Source organism: Mizuhopecten yessoensis, unplaced genomic scaffold (assembly GCF_002113885.1).
Source record: "Mizuhopecten yessoensis strain PY_sf001 unplaced genomic scaffold, ASM211388v2 scaffold11125, whole genome shotgun sequence".
Classification (NCBI taxonomy): domain Eukaryota; kingdom Metazoa; phylum Mollusca; class Bivalvia; order Pectinida; family Pectinidae; genus Mizuhopecten; species Mizuhopecten yessoensis.
Genome location: NW_018408892.1, coordinates 340,701 through 358,510, shown reverse-complemented (window position 1 = coordinate 358,510; position 17,810 = coordinate 340,701). Strand labels below are relative to the sequence as shown.

At 32.8% G+C, this 17,810-nt stretch overlaps 2 protein-coding genes across 2 annotated transcripts; both read right to left on the bottom strand.

Moving 5' to 3' along the window:
• Positions 1–1,304: 1,304 nt before the first annotated feature.
• LOC110466238 (carbonyl reductase [NADPH] 1-like) lies at positions 1,305–7,581 on the bottom strand. Its single transcript, XM_021522634.1, has 8 exons — positions 7,503–7,581; positions 6,775–6,856; positions 6,009–6,187; positions 5,385–5,497; positions 3,205–3,336; positions 2,756–2,897; positions 2,045–2,108; positions 1,305–1,547 (listed from the first exon to the last, which is right to left on the bottom strand). Exons 1-8 carry the CDS (start codon positions 7,527–7,529, stop codon positions 1,438–1,440), a joined length of 849 nt encoding a protein of 282 aa, XP_021378309.1. The 5' UTR covers positions 7,530–7,581; the 3' UTR covers positions 1,305–1,437.
• A 3,043-nt stretch (positions 7,582–10,624) lies between these two features.
• On the bottom strand, positions 10,625–16,649 carry LOC110466215 (carbonyl reductase [NADPH] 1-like). The gene is made up of 8 exons (XM_021522595.1): positions 16,618–16,649; positions 15,968–16,049; positions 15,007–15,185; positions 14,562–14,674; positions 12,634–12,765; positions 12,245–12,386; positions 11,052–11,115; positions 10,625–10,740 (listed from the first exon to the last, which is right to left on the bottom strand). The coding sequence occupies exons 1-8, from the start codon at positions 16,642–16,644 to the stop codon at positions 10,625–10,627; spliced, it is 855 nt and encodes a 284-aa protein (XP_021378270.1). The 5' UTR covers positions 16,645–16,649.
• Positions 16,650–17,810: the final 1,161 nt, after the last annotated feature.

The following is a 17,810-nucleotide window of genomic DNA, read 5'->3' as shown; positions in this document are numbered from 1 at the left end:
CCTGAACAAAACGTTGGTCAGACAGGTAGAAATACCGATGATTATTTTAGATTTAGTCATTTTTAATGAATCTAGTTCAGCCAAACCCGATCGTTATTTTCCATAAGGATTCTGATTTGATATATTTAGTTAGTATTTGAAAAAAAAAAAAAAAAAAAAGTAACTTCACCGTGATGCCCCTTCAACAGGTAGGTAAAATACTATCTTTAACAGTTTCCAATCATCGAATATGCTGAAGTACTTTTTAATAAGTAGTTGATATTTGGCTTTGTTACATATAGGGACGTGATCGACAGGTCGTTTTCTATCAACCGAATAGAGCTCCTCTTTGACTTGAACTTATTGCTTGTTATCCATTGATCAAGTCGACGAATCGACACGGAATGGTTCCAATATGTTTTTTAAGCATTTTACGCCCTTTGGAATATGACGTCACTATTCCATTATTGACGTCGTTTTATCCGGAAAGACTGTTCATCACATTAATCATGATTTGCACAACTGGAAAGTCAAACCTTAGTGATAATATGCTGAAGTACTTTTTAATAAGTAGTTGATTTTTGGCTTTGTTGCATATTGGGACGACAGTTTTTTTTCTATCAATCCAATAGAGCTCCCCTTTGACTTGAACTTATTGCTTAGGATAGCTTCCCCTTGACCACACTTTACCATGATAGGTATCCTTGAGTGCAGAGAAGCCTCATTTGGATAAAAAAGGTAAACTTCATACCATCGCAATTTTTCGCAAAGCATATATATATATAACATTTATACAGGGTTATAATGAGTAAAACTTCACAGAAAAATGATATTTTAATAACATTATAAAATATGTAATAAATTTGTTTTTCAATATAATTTCTTAAAATCATTAATGGCTAGCAGATACACATGAACTTCTTATCAGTGATGAATGTTGCGTCCTCGAATAATCAACAGAATATACTAAATGTGTCATACCTTCGTGTAATTTTGCAAATATTTAATGAAATAAATACAACTTCTTTTGTTATGTAAAGCTGGAATTTCAGAATTTCAGTGATTTGTGTATAGGATTGCTGTTTGAACATTCTAAATAAATGGATGGATGAATGAATTAATGGATGAATCAATCAATCAATCAATCAATCAATCAATCATACGATTAAGCAATCAATGCGGACCAAGTGATTAACAACAGATATACATGATAACAAATGAAGTTTTAAAACTACAAGAAACAATAAGAACAACAGAAAATATATTTGTTTTTGTTTTATTTTCCTGAAAATTTTCCATTTTAAGGACTTTCTTCCGACACCGTCAGTATAAAATTATAAAAAATGACATTTCAAATCCAGGACGTAGAAAAAAAAAGAAAATGTTTTTTTTTATCCATTATGATACTGTGCACACTGTGATATAATTTCCTTCAAACGTTAATATAAGAGCTCTTTTTTATGCTTGAGTTATCTCCCATTTGCCGATGGTCCTGTCAGATACGAACTCCCCCTTTGGACTGCTCGTGTTTGGAGGGAGCGTGGCGAGGTACAGGAGTGTGTCGGCACCTTGAAACAAGGAACGATATTTCAAACGTTTTTGTTTTACATCTAATTGTCTTAAAAATGCATTTTAACATTATTTTTTTTAGAAGTGATGTTTTCATTTTGTCTTGCTGTTTCTTCACAATGTGTTCATGTCAGATTATACATTATTTTTGTACTATCGTAGCTGGAAATAGGTTGAGCTTTTTGATAAGTTTCCAAACGCTACCGAAATACAATGCGTCATTTTTTTTTACGTTAGATGACGTCATTTGTTTTCCAAATTTCTTCCAAATAAAGAAAATGTATTAAATGAAACATCATTTGGAACTGTACGACTTAAGCTCTTATTTATCCAAACACCTGACAAGTAGTTTTGTAAAGCAGTATTATACGATGCATATTAACGTTTGTTTTACAGCATTAGTAATGATTTATTTGAATTCTCCTTTGGTTACACTTTTTATGGTAAAGGAAGTCGTGGTTAATTATATGAAATATTGAATCATGCATAATATCACCTTCATCGATGGTTTTCGTTCCTTTGTGTGACGACATATCGGTATCCACATAACCGGGGCAGCACTAAAATATAAAGAGATGTTTCATTACATTATCGCTGCAAGCCCGTTTCAAAACACTGTATGAAGAAATTACATTCATCGGCCTATGTTAATATTGGATTATTTGAACGGATTTTAGCATTAACTAAGGCATAAACGCAAACCGGCATTAGTCATATTAAACACGAAGTTATAGAAGATTTATATGACTTACTTATATAAGACACAAACTATTGCTAGAATAATCTCCCTTCTATAACGAATTATCTTTATTTGTTCCTAATTCACAGGTACTCCTGTGTTAATAAGTCATATACTATCTTGTACTTTTCCAATATATTATGTAATCAATTAAACAAAGCCAACTATTATATATTTTACAGATTCATTTTCGTGAAACTGTTTGACACAGGGATCATATATATTTAAAATATTTTCAGGTGTAACGTACAATATTCTTTATCCTATTATATTCTTTAAATATATAAGCAATGCAATATTTCGGGTTTAAAGTGAAAAACTAAAAATCACAACTTCGTCTGATAATGTCACAATCTTCCTTTGAATAAAATTATTATTTTAACATAACATGATGGAAATATATTTATCATTCAAAAATCGATTTTATATTTTATGAAAAAAAGAATATAATACAATTATAAAGCATACCGCATTGACAACAATGTCTGCCCTGGCGTCTTTCAGCAATTCTCGCTGCTGTATAATAGACATAACGGTCACACCGATCTTAGAGCAGCCGTACGCACTTTCTGGCCAGCCGAAATCCCCATGGGTCCCCGCCTTTGCTGAACTAAAAGAACAGATGTATGGAATCAGTGCTTAATTTCAAAAGTAGTCCTGATATTTTCGAGATTCTTGCAGGCTTATATTTTGTTTCACAGATCGCGTTGGCTGTTATAAACTAATCACATTTAAATGTACTGACATTATACAATGATTTGTAGGAAGATGAATACAAACAGCAATTGGACAGTTTATTGAGGAGGCAGAGAATTTCATGTTTGTTTAACGGATATATCATAATGATAACATAGTGACATTGACACGCATGTGACAGGAGTATCTAACCTAATGTCCATTGTACATGATATACCTACTCTACAAATTGCTTTAGGAGAGTCTTTGTATCTTCCATTGTAATACGTGTTCGGTCTACCAGTTTCTTCTGTAGATCTACGCTGCATTTCTTTAGTGCGAATTGAGACGCCATACTCGATACATTTACGACTCTGAAATAATACATCATATTAATATTATCAAATTTACATTCAATAAACTAAAACGTGATACGCGTATCATGTGTAAGGAAATTTTATTACATCTTTAGAAAGAAAAGTTTGTAACTATTCTATAGTACAGTTTTGTGACTAAACTGTCTGGAATTGTTCAATGTGTTTGCTAAAGTAAGCATACATAACATTGCATGTTATCACCTAACGATTAATGTAAATACCTGTATAAAATGTTGTATGGGCCTTCCAAATCCCATTAAAGAATCATGAAGTTGAACTTGTGTTAGGAAATAGTTTTTTGGTTATAGGTAGCAGAGTACAGTAGAAATGGCTTGTCCTTAAACAAATAAATGGCATGTCTCGGATAGCGGATTCATCCTGCACAACACACCTACATATATGTATATATATATATATATATTTATAAACTACATTTTGAACACGTTTCTTTTAGAAGAATGATTTTTTTTCAAAAAGTGATTTCCCCAGATTTAAGACTTGTGAAAAACATGGTTACCACATCAAAAAACGCCAAAAAGTGCAAAATAAAAGGATTTTAACCCAACATTTGGCCCACGCAAGTAGTATGTCTTTTTCTTAAAACCTGTCTTAAATTAGATATCACCTACTCGGTAAGTAACATAAATACTCACGTTTTAGCATAGGTCGTTCAGCTAGATTTTTCACAATATTTACACATGTGCTGAGTACAAAAATAAACTACATGAAAAGCTAGCTTTTGTTGTGTACACAGATTTGTAAATGGCCAAAAATGTAGTCTCAAGCCAAATTCGATTTTTTTTCTTCAAATGTGAAGCCCACATAGTCCAATTCATCATGTATATGAAAATTTTAAAGCTGTTTTTTTTTTAAAGTTTTGATACGCGTTATAGTACAGGGGTTATTCATTGTACAAAAATATCACCCATGGTCACCATACGCTACTGTATACTGCTAACTTATACATCACTTTCCTTTTCCCCAAATTTTAACAAAACCTTTTTAATATACGGTCGCCACGGGCGTGGGAGGTAGGAGATGGCGTTTATATACAAAAATCACGTTATCTTACAAAATCAACAGAAGAAGTATGAACAAAACCGTAGTTCGAACTCAGAATCAATACAAATACAAAATAGCACAGGAAAGTTTAACACTACACATTGAAACAGGGAATAAGACCAAGTGTTTCAGAAGGGTAAACGTATTCAGCTTTATTAACGACACACTCACAATGCAATTAGCACGCCCTCTTAGCAAAATAAGATATTTTTGTAACAATGTAAAATAATGAGCATAATCAAAACAATGGATCTATGATAGAATATTCCCCAATTAGACCATGATGTCGACCATAGAACATATAGACCATAGTATTCATCAAACTGCATCCCTCGAAAATCTTTATAATCATATATTCAAAGTAAGCACTTGAAGACCGGATCAACTGTGACATTTAACAACGTAGGTTCGGAAGAGAGATGATACTATCAAAAAAGGAAAGTTCATGTGCGGAGAATCTAAATCACTACGTTTAAATAATGTAGAACAAACCTTTAGTGATCTTAATTTTAAGTATAGGTTGATCTACTCTATTAACGAGGTCAATAGTGTTTTTTGCTATTGCTACAAATTGTTTCCTCATTCTGTAAGTTTCTACGGTAAACGCAAATGGAAAGAAAATCAGCGAGCACGTTTTGATAATAATTCATATCCAGTGGTATGAGTATCTTTTAATTTTAATCAACGAGCTTAAGCGGGAAGATTATGTTTAATAATCAAGTCATAAGATTATATATCAATCATTCTGACGGATTGGATATTTAATTTATCTAATATATTACTGTAAGAAGCTCTAACTCTTTGTTTACCAAACACATGATTTAACTTCTCTGATCGGATCGAAATCTGATGTTAGTCGTGATGGCACGATGTGAGTAAGAAGTGTGATATCACAAGCATTATTTTCATTCACGCTGTAAAACAAATCTAAAACTTGAAATGTATCCCAACTTTCTTTTAAACTAAAATATATCCGGATCTACCTTGCGTGTGGCCTGAGAAGTGGGAATAGTTCCTCACAAACATCAAGTGTTCCTGTGAAATTTGTTCGGATAGTTACTTCCGCCTGCTCAGCGAATGGTGCAGTTGATGATTGCTGAGAATGAACAATTGACATGATTAAAATTAAAATTAAACGAAATTTAATGTTAAAATAGGTAGTTTTAGGAAAACTGACACACAGAAGCTAAACTATGAAACTAGTTTGTATATGCAAATATTTTATAATATTCTTTTTACTGATTGCATAGGTAGCTCACATAACTAGATGAACATAGGGTTGGTCATGTTCATGCAATATGCTGTGCTAAAATGCAATACTTACAATCACTTAATCGGTATTACAAAAAGCATATGAGGATTTCATAGAGTGTTCCAAATTTTAGGAAAGTATCTTTATTATCTATATTATAAAACAGAATGTTTTATTCTGTTCTAATACTTGAAATGTGTACAACATAGTAATATTAAATGGATTAACCTTTTATGAATATGTGGAATTTTACTTTATATGCAACAGGATATTTGGTTCTGTTTTAATATTTACAAAGTGTGTATAACTTAGCTATATCAAAAGATTAACCCATTATGAATATGTGGAATTTTACCTTGTATGCAATTCCTGCATTATTAACCAGAATGTCCAGTCCGCCATAACTGTTCTGGAGGAATGTCTTAAGTTTACGAATCGTGTCCGGCTTTGTGATGTCCAGTTGATAGAACTTTGCTTTACACCCCTCTTTCTTCAGATCCTCCACGGCTTTAAGACCAAGTTCCTCATTTCTAGCTGAAAAGAGATATTATGATTATGCCAAGCTTCGTAAAAACAAAGTAATGATCGATATTTTAGCATTTCACTACATTCAGTTGACATTCATAGTTTATATGAATTCAAAAAAATAAATGACCTATTCCAAGCATGATACGGCTTCAAGTTAGAAATGACACTTGCAGTTGCATTGATATTGATAATGAGTTCCATCTTTAAATAAAAATCAATTAAGCATTTAAAATGATTGATCTAGATGTGAATACACTAGCCATGACATTTACAGTTAATATGAATGCTATCTAAATACGGTAAATTTTTCAGCGCAGTGTCATAAAATGATAACATCTTTTTTTTTTTTATTGAAAATAAGCCATATTGTTGCTGTCGTGACATCTAGCTATAAGACATCATACCATTGATATGTTTGGTTGTCATGGTAACGATGTGGCGTGAAAGATGTCAGACGAATCGTTTGTATAGCAAAGGTATAGGGGAATATAACTCCTTCGGTAATATTCGACACATAGCTTGTATCATATATAAGGATCATACTACGTTGTGTAGGCACACATACAATCCAGTCAAATACTGTGTTATCTTACCTGTAACGTAAACATCTCCGTCAAATTGTTTACACAGTCCCCGCACTACTGCGTATCCTATACCCTTGTTGGATCCGGTCACCTTAAAGCGATTATAAAGTTCAATCTTGAAATGAGATTATTCATAGTTTATCAGTAAAACGACTTCTCATTGACAAAATGTTCCCTTTTGTCATAAAATTTACTAACGTTATGTTGTTTTCTTTTTCTCGAATACTTTCGACAACATCGGACATAAGTTGAAAGTATGAGACATTGATAATTTTGGTCCTAAAATTTTGTATAGTTTATACACATACACAATTGTCGATAAAATACTGATACATGTACCTAACCAGTTTGAAAAGCAAGCTGCTAACAATAATGTTTAACAAGCAAGGATGTGTAATATACGTATATAAAATAAAATGAAAGTTAGACTCTAATTAGAGTCCTTCTGTTTATATAAGGCACCAACAAATAACCATGATATGTCGTCAGAATTATTAAATATCTTTACCTTTATTGCATTATACAATCCAACGATTCTGCTATAGGTTTCGCCTGGATTATGAGATAATCGGACTTTAGAATTACCCGGTTTAACTATATAACAAGTAAACCGTATAAATCGATTTATTTACAAGTGAGCGCGTCTTTGTACATATACATGACATTATCATTGCTTTTAATACTTGTTTTTCCCAACAATATATTATAAAAATCATTACATTTATACCATAACTTACCACGGCAACACGCTTACTTCCACTCATGTTCACAGTCCGATGATGTACACTGTGACGTGACCAGTACGACAGCGTTACATAAACTGACCCCAGTAAAAATAAAAATCGTTCAATAAACTGATAACGGCCAAAGAGTTTATTTGTTGGATAGGACTGCGTAAGTGTACCTACCAGGATTCATTTTAACATACAATAGTAACATATTCAAAGTGAATAGAAAGCAAACAGTTTTGATGTAATCTAGAGGCTACGGACCAATTAAATCAACTTGGCCTAAATATTGCACCGTCATGAACATATGGCGAATATGCTTACGAAATAGTGATAGAAAGGTCTCCTTTAAATGTTTCAGAAATGTTAAATAGAACGATGATCGGGAACATTCGTTTATTCACGAAGAAACTCCGCATAACTATTGATTCTGTTAGCTTGATAAAGCTGATATCTTAACAAATCTTACCAAATAAAAATTAGACAAATACTAAAGCGGTGATAATTTAATTCAAATTGGTGGATGTCTTAGTTTTTTAGCGTGACATCGTTAGAAAATGGCGTCAAAGATAACTCTATTTATCCCCGCCCTTGGTGCACAATTATATTTTCGTCCCTGTAGGGGCAATGTTGTGAACAAATTGTATTGTTTAAATGATAAAAGGCGTTCCCATGAGTACCAAATTGATTTACTCCCTTCGCCTAATAAACCATTAAGTTTAATCTGATTGCTATGACAACATATTAATATAAATGTAGTACAACTGTTTTGTCAGTAAGATATATGGTATGGCAATACATTATTATATTAATTAATGCATTTTCTGCTTAAGTGATGATTGAATATTTTATTTCAAAGTATTTAAAGATACAGCAAGATTTATATTGTCGTGGATTATTGAATAAACTACATGTTATAAGTTCCCGCGGTCTTGAGTAATTGTACTTGACGTCATAAAACAATTGACGTCATCATTGATTGTTTTGATTTGAAAAGTCAGTTGAAATACAGATAGAAAGAGAAGCAGCCGTGTTACGTTTTATGTTAAGTTACTTCCTGTTGTATAGATGGACAAATCCGCTTAACTCATTATATATATACTCCAGCGTCAACACATAGGATTAACATAAGAAAAAAGATCCATGGCGTAAATTCGCAAGAACAAAATCCTCAATTTAATTATACCAAAGCACAAGGACAATCTTTGAACGAAATGCCAACATTAGGAACAAAGGAGACAACAACACATAACAAAATGATTAATATACCCCATGTGAACAAAATGTACAGGAAATGATTTTGTGTATTTTGAATATGGACGGTTTACTTAATATACTGAAAGAAAACTGAAAATTCTGAAGTATTGGATGAAATTAAAAACTACAAACAACTGTGTCTAAAAAGCCTTCTAAGAACAAAGAATTCAGTTGTATGATAAATGGATAATAAATATCAAAACTGAGTTAGAGAAATTAGGGTTAGCTTATATATGGTATGGTAGCGAGATGGAAAATTGTACATTAAAGATAATAGAATATAGATCTAATAATGTATACAAGCAGGAATTGCTATTTAAAATTTGTCAAGAATCACGTGGTTACTTATATCAACATTTAGTTGATGATACAGTATATGTTTACAGTATTATTTATGTAAATCTATTGATTCAGTGCACAAAACATGTTTATGAAGCATGAGACTATCACCGCATAATCTTAACATAGAGAGGGGTAGACATGATAATATTCCCAGACATGACAGAATGAGAACATGCTGCAGTTTAGCCGAGATTGAAGATGAATTCCTATTTTTACTTTTATGCCCATTTTATTCAGATTTACGTCAAAAAAATATTAAGAAATATTATTTTCGAATAGCTAGTGTATTCAAGCTAGTTCAGCTATAAAGTGTAAACAATGTAAAGGAACTAAATAAAACGGGAAATGTTTTACATTTGGCATTCAAGAAAAGAAAAAACAATATATTGAAGGGTTGATTATGATACTGTTTAATTTGAGCATGTACACACTCCGTTATGTATTGTATACATTTATGTTGTATTCGAAGGCCTACGGAATAAAGAACATTGAACAGTGACTATTGAATACATAGGTTCAACATCGGAAAATAATATTCCATTACGTGAATATACCAGGACAAAATCGAACCTCAATTTTAATACACCAAAGCTTCAAAACACAAGAACAATCTCTGACCACAATGCTTATATTAGGAACAATGGAGACAAATGTGAAAAATGCACCCCAAGGATGCGTTTTGGAAGAGAAGACATTTCCTGACCATATGTGGCACCATCTATATTGATTCCTTGGAAATCCAGGTGAAAATGAAGGTAATCCATGAAGTAGGAACTTATTATATACACCGAAGTCAGTAAATATCACAAAGCGGTAGTCAGGTGAGGATGATGTCCATTACATTTCTGGAGGTTAGATTCATATTTTGTCGTTAGAAAACCTTGGCTAAATAGTTTAAATAGTTCAGAAAAAAATGCTACTTGTGTGGGTCAATGTTTGGATTAAAAATCATTGTTTTTATTTGCATTTGTTTTTTTTATGTTTTTTGATGTGGTAACCATGCTTTTCACAAGTCCCAAATCTAGGGAAAACACTTTTTGAAAAAAAGGAAACGTTTTTCTAAAATTAAATGTATTCAAAATGTAGTTTATAAATATATAGATACATGTAGGTGTGTTGTGCAGGATAAATCCACTATCCATGTTTATCTGAGACATGCCCTTTACTTTTAGGATCAGACCATTTCTACTGTACTTTGCTACCTTAAACCACAGTGATACAGCTTGTTTTCAGGGCATGCGTTACCAGGTTCAGTTCTTCACGCTGTGATTACACCAGAACCAGAACTCTCTGTTGGTTTGAATTTATTGGCTGTTATCCATTGATCAAATCGACGAATTGACTCGAAATGCTTCCATTTTTTTTTTACCAGTTAACGTTCTGGTAACATGACGTCATTATTCGATTACTGACGTCATTTTATCCGTCATTTTTTTCTGACATCAGTACCGATATAGTGACCACGTCTATGGATCTTTGCATTCATATCGTGGTTATGATGTTTGATTGCATAAATAGAAAGAGGATTAAGATTAATCCTCTGTTTTGCTTATCTCCAAGTTGACAATGGTCCTGTCAGATACGAACTCTCCTTTAGGACTTGTCGTGTTAGGAGGAAGCAAAGCCAGGTACAGTGGGGTGTCTGCACCTAAAAGTAAATAAAACAGTTTAATAAAAATAGTTTAACGTAATTAACGATATACTTTTCTATATATACATATTGTCAAATAAAAATATGAAAATTTTGCAATAGTTGAAAAAAGTGAAGAATTTTAGATGACCCTGGCCGTTAATAGGACGTTAAACAAAATAAAACCAAACTATAAGTCAAATGTATAAGTGCCTGCAAATTTACATACAAGTCAGCTTATTATTGGTTAAATTTATTTTCTTCAAATTGAAGAAAAAATACAGATGAAATGCGATTATATAAATTATCATTACATATCAGTAAGTTACCTTCATCGATGGTTTTTGTTCCTTTTTGTGAAGACATATCGGTCATCACTAATCCTGGGCAACACTAAAATAATGAATAAAACATTATTGGTATCAGGATATTTAAAACATTTACACCTTTAAAAGTTATCTGTGCTAGATCTATTTTCTTCTGAAAAGTTTTTATTTGCAGCACCTTATGATAAACGATTCCGAACATTAACAAGGTGAGATTCAAATATTATTGGCTTTTATCAACTTATGGCCGTTTTATATTCGTGCCGCTAATGTTTTGTGCATACACGGTATATAACCCACAGACATGTCGTTGTCTTCTAAAGATCCCTTTTTTTCTTGAATATTTCCGTTTTCAATAAGGGAAATGATAGTTTGTAAAAATTTTACGTATGGAGGAACTTGCACGTGTATCCGTGTCATATTGGATGTATTACAACAAGTTTAATAATGTAATATGACACGTGCCTTCAGGCGAGTACCACATCAAATTATTGAACGAGTTAAATAAATTCAAAGTGACATGGACACGATGTGAGTTTCTATTTATCACATAAATTTCATAATTTAGAAAAAAGATAACAATTATGTGTTATCAGCTGACTCTATATAGGTAAAAACTAAAATACTCCTATCAAAGTATTGTCTTTTCGCGCAATGCAAAGTATTCAAAGATTGAAAAAACCCGATGCACCGTTTTAAATGCAATTAATAACGACAAAATACACATTTCAAATTCATTTAATAGCAAAACATTAACATTTATCAGACCAAATGCAGTTAATTAAAGGTAGTACCTAAAATGGTGTAGGATTACTACGATTTTGACCAATCGCAGCACCTTTAGGTTTTATTAAACGTGAGCACTACCAAATTAAATTTATGAATTGGAAAATGAATCAATGATGTGATGAAAATAAAAATGCAGCTTCACTTCCTTAAAACTGATTCCACGACACGTTATTTCGAAATATTATAGGGTGAAGTAGATTATAACGCATCAATGCATTGCAAAATTGAAATCAAACACATTCACAGATATAGTAAATAGTATAGACTTTCTAATAGGAAAAAAAACATGCTTAACTCATTATTGTGATAAAGCAATTAATGAGTAGAATGTAATTAAGCTATTTAAGACGTTAATTTACCATAACGCCTGTATTGAATTTGTGGAAAATGTTCTACAATAATTATACCGTGTTGATAATAATGTCAGGCCTAGCGTCCAAGAGTAAATTTCGTTGTTGAATGATGGACAGGACGGTCACTCCTAGCTTAGAGACACCATATGCCATTTCTGGCCAGCCCAGATTCCCATATGTACCCGTCTTCGCTGAACTGGTGGAATAAAGACATAATCAATAAATCGTTGCGAGCACACATCATGGGAAATTAATTATTGAATCAGTAACTTTTCTTTCGATTCGTTAAGAGAAATAAACGCTTTATTACAATAAATTTATGAATACAAAATCACAAAATACAAAATATAAAATACGACTTGAAGTATACAGCAAAATAAGGGATATTTAATTGCAAATTTCTAAAATAATCTTTGGATCTTCATCAAATATGAAAAACATACTCAACGAATTGTTGCATGAGATTCTTTATATCAGCAATTGTAATACAATCTCTGTCTACTAGTGTCTTCTGAAGGTCCTCACTGCATTTTCTAAGTGCGAATAAAGACATCCTCCCAGATATATTAACCACTCTGAAACAAGGAATTACGGAATCTTCAGATGCCGTATCAAATCAATATTAACCAAAACAAAATGACTTTTTTACCTCTCTGTCATTTGCTTTCTTTTCATTCAAAAGTCATCGCACAATGTTGTATTTATTCTCCCATTAGCTACACTTACAATTAGTTTATTTGGCTACCCCTACCTGGCAGTTTAATTAGATATCCCTACCTGGCAGTTTAATTTGCTTCATCAACCTTGCAGTTTAACTGACTTCCTCAAGCTGGCAGTTTAATTGGCTACCCCTACCTGGCAGTTTGATTGGCTATTCCTACCTGGCAGTTTAATTGGCTTCCCCAACCTTGCAGTTTTATTCGCCTATCCCCTAGTTGAATTTGCTTCCTTAATTGTCAATTTAAATGGTTACGCACCTTTCAGTTATATTGAGACTGTCTCTCAGTGGTATTTTAACCGTTAGTCTCGTGTCAGGTACATTATCCTATTGGCTATCCCCGATTGCCACACATGTAATACGTGTTATATTATTGTTTAAACATATGTTTTTTGTACGATTTGGTCTCTAATTACAAGTCCTGAGATAAAATCACGTGTCGCAAGTTTTTCACGTTATGCCTACTACAGTACATCTCCTCCTTGTCTATTCGAGGCTTCTTCAACAATGGTCTAACATGTGCCTTTTTGAAACACACTGGAACCTTTGACTCAGCCAATGCTTTGTTCGTGATTGAGGTAATTAAAGGAAGCAGTGCTTCGACACATTGCTTTAATAGGTTTGTAGGCAGTGGATCAAGTTCACAGGACTTCGATTGCGAGGTCATGATGATATTGCGCAACTCATCCTGGGTTGTTGGTGAGAGCTTTGTCAATAGTTCCCCATCAAATGTAGTGTCAGCAGTCATGACAGAGATATCATTGTCAGCAGTAGAGTTCACTTCGGCAATATTTCCTTATCGAGCTGATTTTATTCAGAAAGGTATCACTGAACTTGTTTGACAAGTCTTTTTTAGAATTACAGCTTGGTAGGATAATATCACCTTTCTGACTATTAGGTTTTTGGTGAGTCTAAAAATCTAAAAAGGTGTCTATGGTCCTTACCACATTCTTCGATTCTTTCCGAATAAAAAGCCTTCTTTGACTGAATGAGAAGTGACCAACTAGCCGACATTGCTCCCTATAAATCTGTTCGTGAAGGTATTTGGTCATTCGCCTCTGTCTCTCTACTTTTCTACGGTTTTGTTTTTCTACGCGGAGATTTTCATTATACCACGGGGCATTCGGTCTTACAGTTATAACCTTAGTCTGAATGACTGAGCTGTTTTCCCTTGTTGTGACCACAACCAGTGTATGACCATTGGTGTGTGTAGATTCTGTCACATGCTGAATTAGACCCATGGAATCTAATAGCCCAGAGAACTGGCGAGCATCAACATTAGATAGAACGTGAAGTGAAAATGTACGTCACTCGTTATTATAATTTCTTGTGGTACAACAACTTGGTGGTCTAAAAAGGTAGACCACCCATCAAATAACACTGTATTTCGGAAAACATTCTGATTAGATGGAGGAGGCCTGTAAATGATACACAATCTAAATTGTTTATCATCAGCAATGACAGAACAAGTGATGTGGATTCATCATCATGACTGGAGAGAGGTGTCTCACACTTAAGCCTTTCTTAAACAGAACGGCCACCCCACCACCACGTTTGCCGAAGTCTAGTATAAGGTATATAGTATTTACTGTATAAACATATCGATTTCTTAAAAAAATTACAGTCAAAATCAAACACAATTCCATGATCTACCTTGCGTTTGACCGCAGAATTGGGAACAGTGTATCACACACATCAAGCGTCCCTGTGAAATTTGTCCGGGTAGTTACTTCCGCCTGTTCAGAGAATGATGCAGTTGATGCTTTCTAAAACAAGAACATTGACATTAAATTAGAAACTTAACCAATGTCAGTATAGGTCGATTTTGTAGTTCATTTTTTAGTGAAACATATGAGTTGACTGAAATGCACGAAGAAAGGATTTTCATTTTTATACAATATGCTTTGCTGAAATGTAATACTTGAAAATTATACATTTCATTTTATATACCGATAATGAGGTATTCAAGTATAAAAAAAAAAATCATAGCGTTATTTTTTTTTTTAAATTGTCATTACTTTCTATTGAATACTTAAAGATAGTATACAATCTAAGGAAATAAAGGCATTAATTAATAATCACATAAACACAAATTTACTTTGTATGAAATGCCTGCATTATTGACCAGAATGTCAAGTCCACCATAACTGTCCTGGAGGAATATCTTCAGTTTATGAATCGTGTCCTGCTTTGTGATGTCCAGTTGATAGAACTTGGCGTTACATCCCTCTATCTTCAGGTCCTCCACGGCTCTAAGACCAAGTTCCACATTTCTAGCTGTAAATATAGATTATGGTTAATGCCTTTGAAGGCTTTAGAGAATTTAAGAGAAATTATTGATATTTAGGCATTAAACTATTCAGGTGGCATTCATAGTTTATATGAATGCAAAGAATAAATGACAAACTCCATTAAGCGAAACACGACTTCTTGTTAGAAATGTAAATTGCAGTTGCATTGATATTGAGTATGAGTTTCACCTTTATAATAATCAATTCATAATTTTAATCCATTTTTGTAAAAAAAATACTCATTGAAAATGATATGAATTAAAAGAAAAATAAACATTTAGTTCATGTAATTATTAGAATTGAGTTAACTATTTTTTTTATAGATATAACATCTTCAAGGTACGTTAATTGGATCCACAGTTCGATTATACGATTAAAATAATCAAAACGTTAACACGTGAGCCACGACATTTATAGCTGTTATGAATGCCATCTGATTTCGGTAAATTTATATAGTGACAATGTCATGAAAGGATCTGTTCTAAACGATAACACGTGTTCTTGAAGACGAACCACATTGTAACTGTCGAGACGTCTAGCTATAAGACATCTAACCAGAGGTATTTTTGTTTACCATGGTAACGATCTGGCGTTAAATATGTCAGACTTGATAGCATGCGACTCATCGTTTTTACATTATTTGTACCTTACAGAAGTGATCTCTGTATTACCTAGTAAACTATTTACGTTTACAGTATTATATATAAGGATGCTTTTACGTTTTGTAGGCACACGTAGAAGCCACTATCATGTTATGTGTAATCTTACCTGTAACGTAAACATCTCCGTCAAATTGTTTACACAGTCCCCGCACTACTGCGTATCCTATACCCTTGTTGGATCCCGTCACCTGAAGCGATTAAAAAGTATAATCTTGATGTGAAGTTGTTAATTGTTTATCAGTTAAACGACTCACCATTAACCAAATGTTCCCTTAAAATTTACTAAGATTTTGTTCTCTTCTTTGATTTTACCAAATAATTTCGAAAATATCGTACATAACATTGCAAGTATGAGCATTGACAGTTTTGTTCCTAGATTTTGATATAGTCTATACACATACAAATAAACTGACATGATGGCAAATTTTGACTTAATAGGAGTAAAACATATTAAGAAATTGTTGTTAAAAGTACTGATACTTAACCAGACTGAATAGCAAGCAGCTAACATAAGGTTTAACAAGCCTTTATTGGCATCTACACAATCCAACAAGTCTGCTATAGTTTTTTGACTGGATTATGATATAATCGGACTTTAGAATTACCCGGTTTAACTATATAACACGTACATTATATAAATCGACTTATTTACATGTGAGCGTGTCTTTGTACATATACATGACATTAGCATTGTTTTTAATACTTGTTTTGTCCAACATTATATTATAAAATCATTACATTTATACCATAACTTACCACGGCAACACGCTTACTTCCACTCATGTTCACAGTCCAATGCTTTACACTGTGACGTGACCAGTACGACAGTGACCCCATTAAAAGTGCTATCTTTCAATAGACTGATAAAGGTCAAAGGGTTTATTTGTTGAATAGCAATGTATAAGTGTACCTACCAGGATTCATATTAACATACAATAGTAACATATTCAATGTGAATAGAAAACAAACAGTTTTGATGTAATCTAGAGGCGACGGAGCAATAAAATAACTTTGCCTAATTATTCTACCGTCATGAGCATATGGCGAATATCTTCACGTATTTCATGCTTACATGTAAGCAAAGCAAGCATTTGGGGTACATGTAAATAATTTTAAATCTAGGAAGCAAAACCATAATATACATTCGCATATCATTTAAGTGTAAAAGAACGAATTTCCTTAAGCCAATATCCTTTAAGCCCGCTCAGTTACTTTTTGGACATTCATTAGGGTATCGATCAGGAAAAGTGATGGAAAGGTCTCCTTTAAATGTTTCAAAATGTTAAATGCGTCGATGATCGGGGACATTCGTGTATTCAAGAAGAAACTCCGCATAAGTATGGATTCTGTTAGCTTGATATAACTGATATCTTAACAAATCTTACCAAATAAAATGAGACAAATACTATAGTAGTGAGTATCTAATTCAAAATGGTGGACATGTTTGTTGTTGAGCGTGATGTCGTTACAAAATGGCGTCAGAGATAATTCTATTAATCCTTGCACTCGTTTCACAATTATATTTCCGTCCTTGTAGGGACAATGTTGTGTAAAATGGTATTGTTTAAATGAAAAAGGGTTTTTCCCATGAGTACCAAATTGTTTTACTCCCTTCGCCGAATAAAAATTAAGTTTAATCTGAATGCTATGAAAACAGATTAAGTGCAACTGTTTTGTCAGTAGAATTTATGGTATGACAATACATTATTGTATTATTTAAAGAATTCTGTGCTTAAGTGATGATTTGATATTGTATTTCAAAGTATCTTAATAATAATAATGATATACAATATTCGATATAGCGCGCTATCTAGCTAACCTAAGCTACTCTAAAACGTTTACAGTACATATATATACAATTTATACAATTAATACAATTAGCATAAACATCAATCGATACATTTTTTGAGGAATTCGCAGGAGCTGCTTTATCAGGCGCTAACTACTAG

Bases quoted from the DNA above. Each gene is read 5' to 3' on its own strand.
- LOC110466238 (XM_021522634.1), bottom strand. From the start codon at position 7,529: ATGAGTGGAAGTAAGCGTGTTGCCGTG. The intron at 2,898-3,204 runs GTAGGTATATCA...CTGTTCTTTTAG, and splicing joins CTCCTAAAGCAATTTGTAGA to TTCAGCAAAGGCGGGGACCC. The intron at 1,548-2,044 runs GTGATATTATGC...CCTTGTTTCAAG, and splicing joins AACGAAAACCATCGATGAAG to GTGCCGACACACTCCTGTAC.
- LOC110466215 (XM_021522595.1), bottom strand. From the start codon at position 16,644: ATGAGTGGAAGTAAGCGTGTTGCCGTG. The intron at 12,766-14,561 runs GTAGATCATGGA...TCCTTGTTTCAG, and splicing joins ATTCTGCGGTCAAACGCAAG to AGTGGTTAATATATCTGGGA. The intron at 10,741-11,051 runs GTAACTTACTGA...ATTTACTTTTAG, and splicing joins AACAAAAACCATCGATGAAG to GTGCAGACACCCCACTGTAC.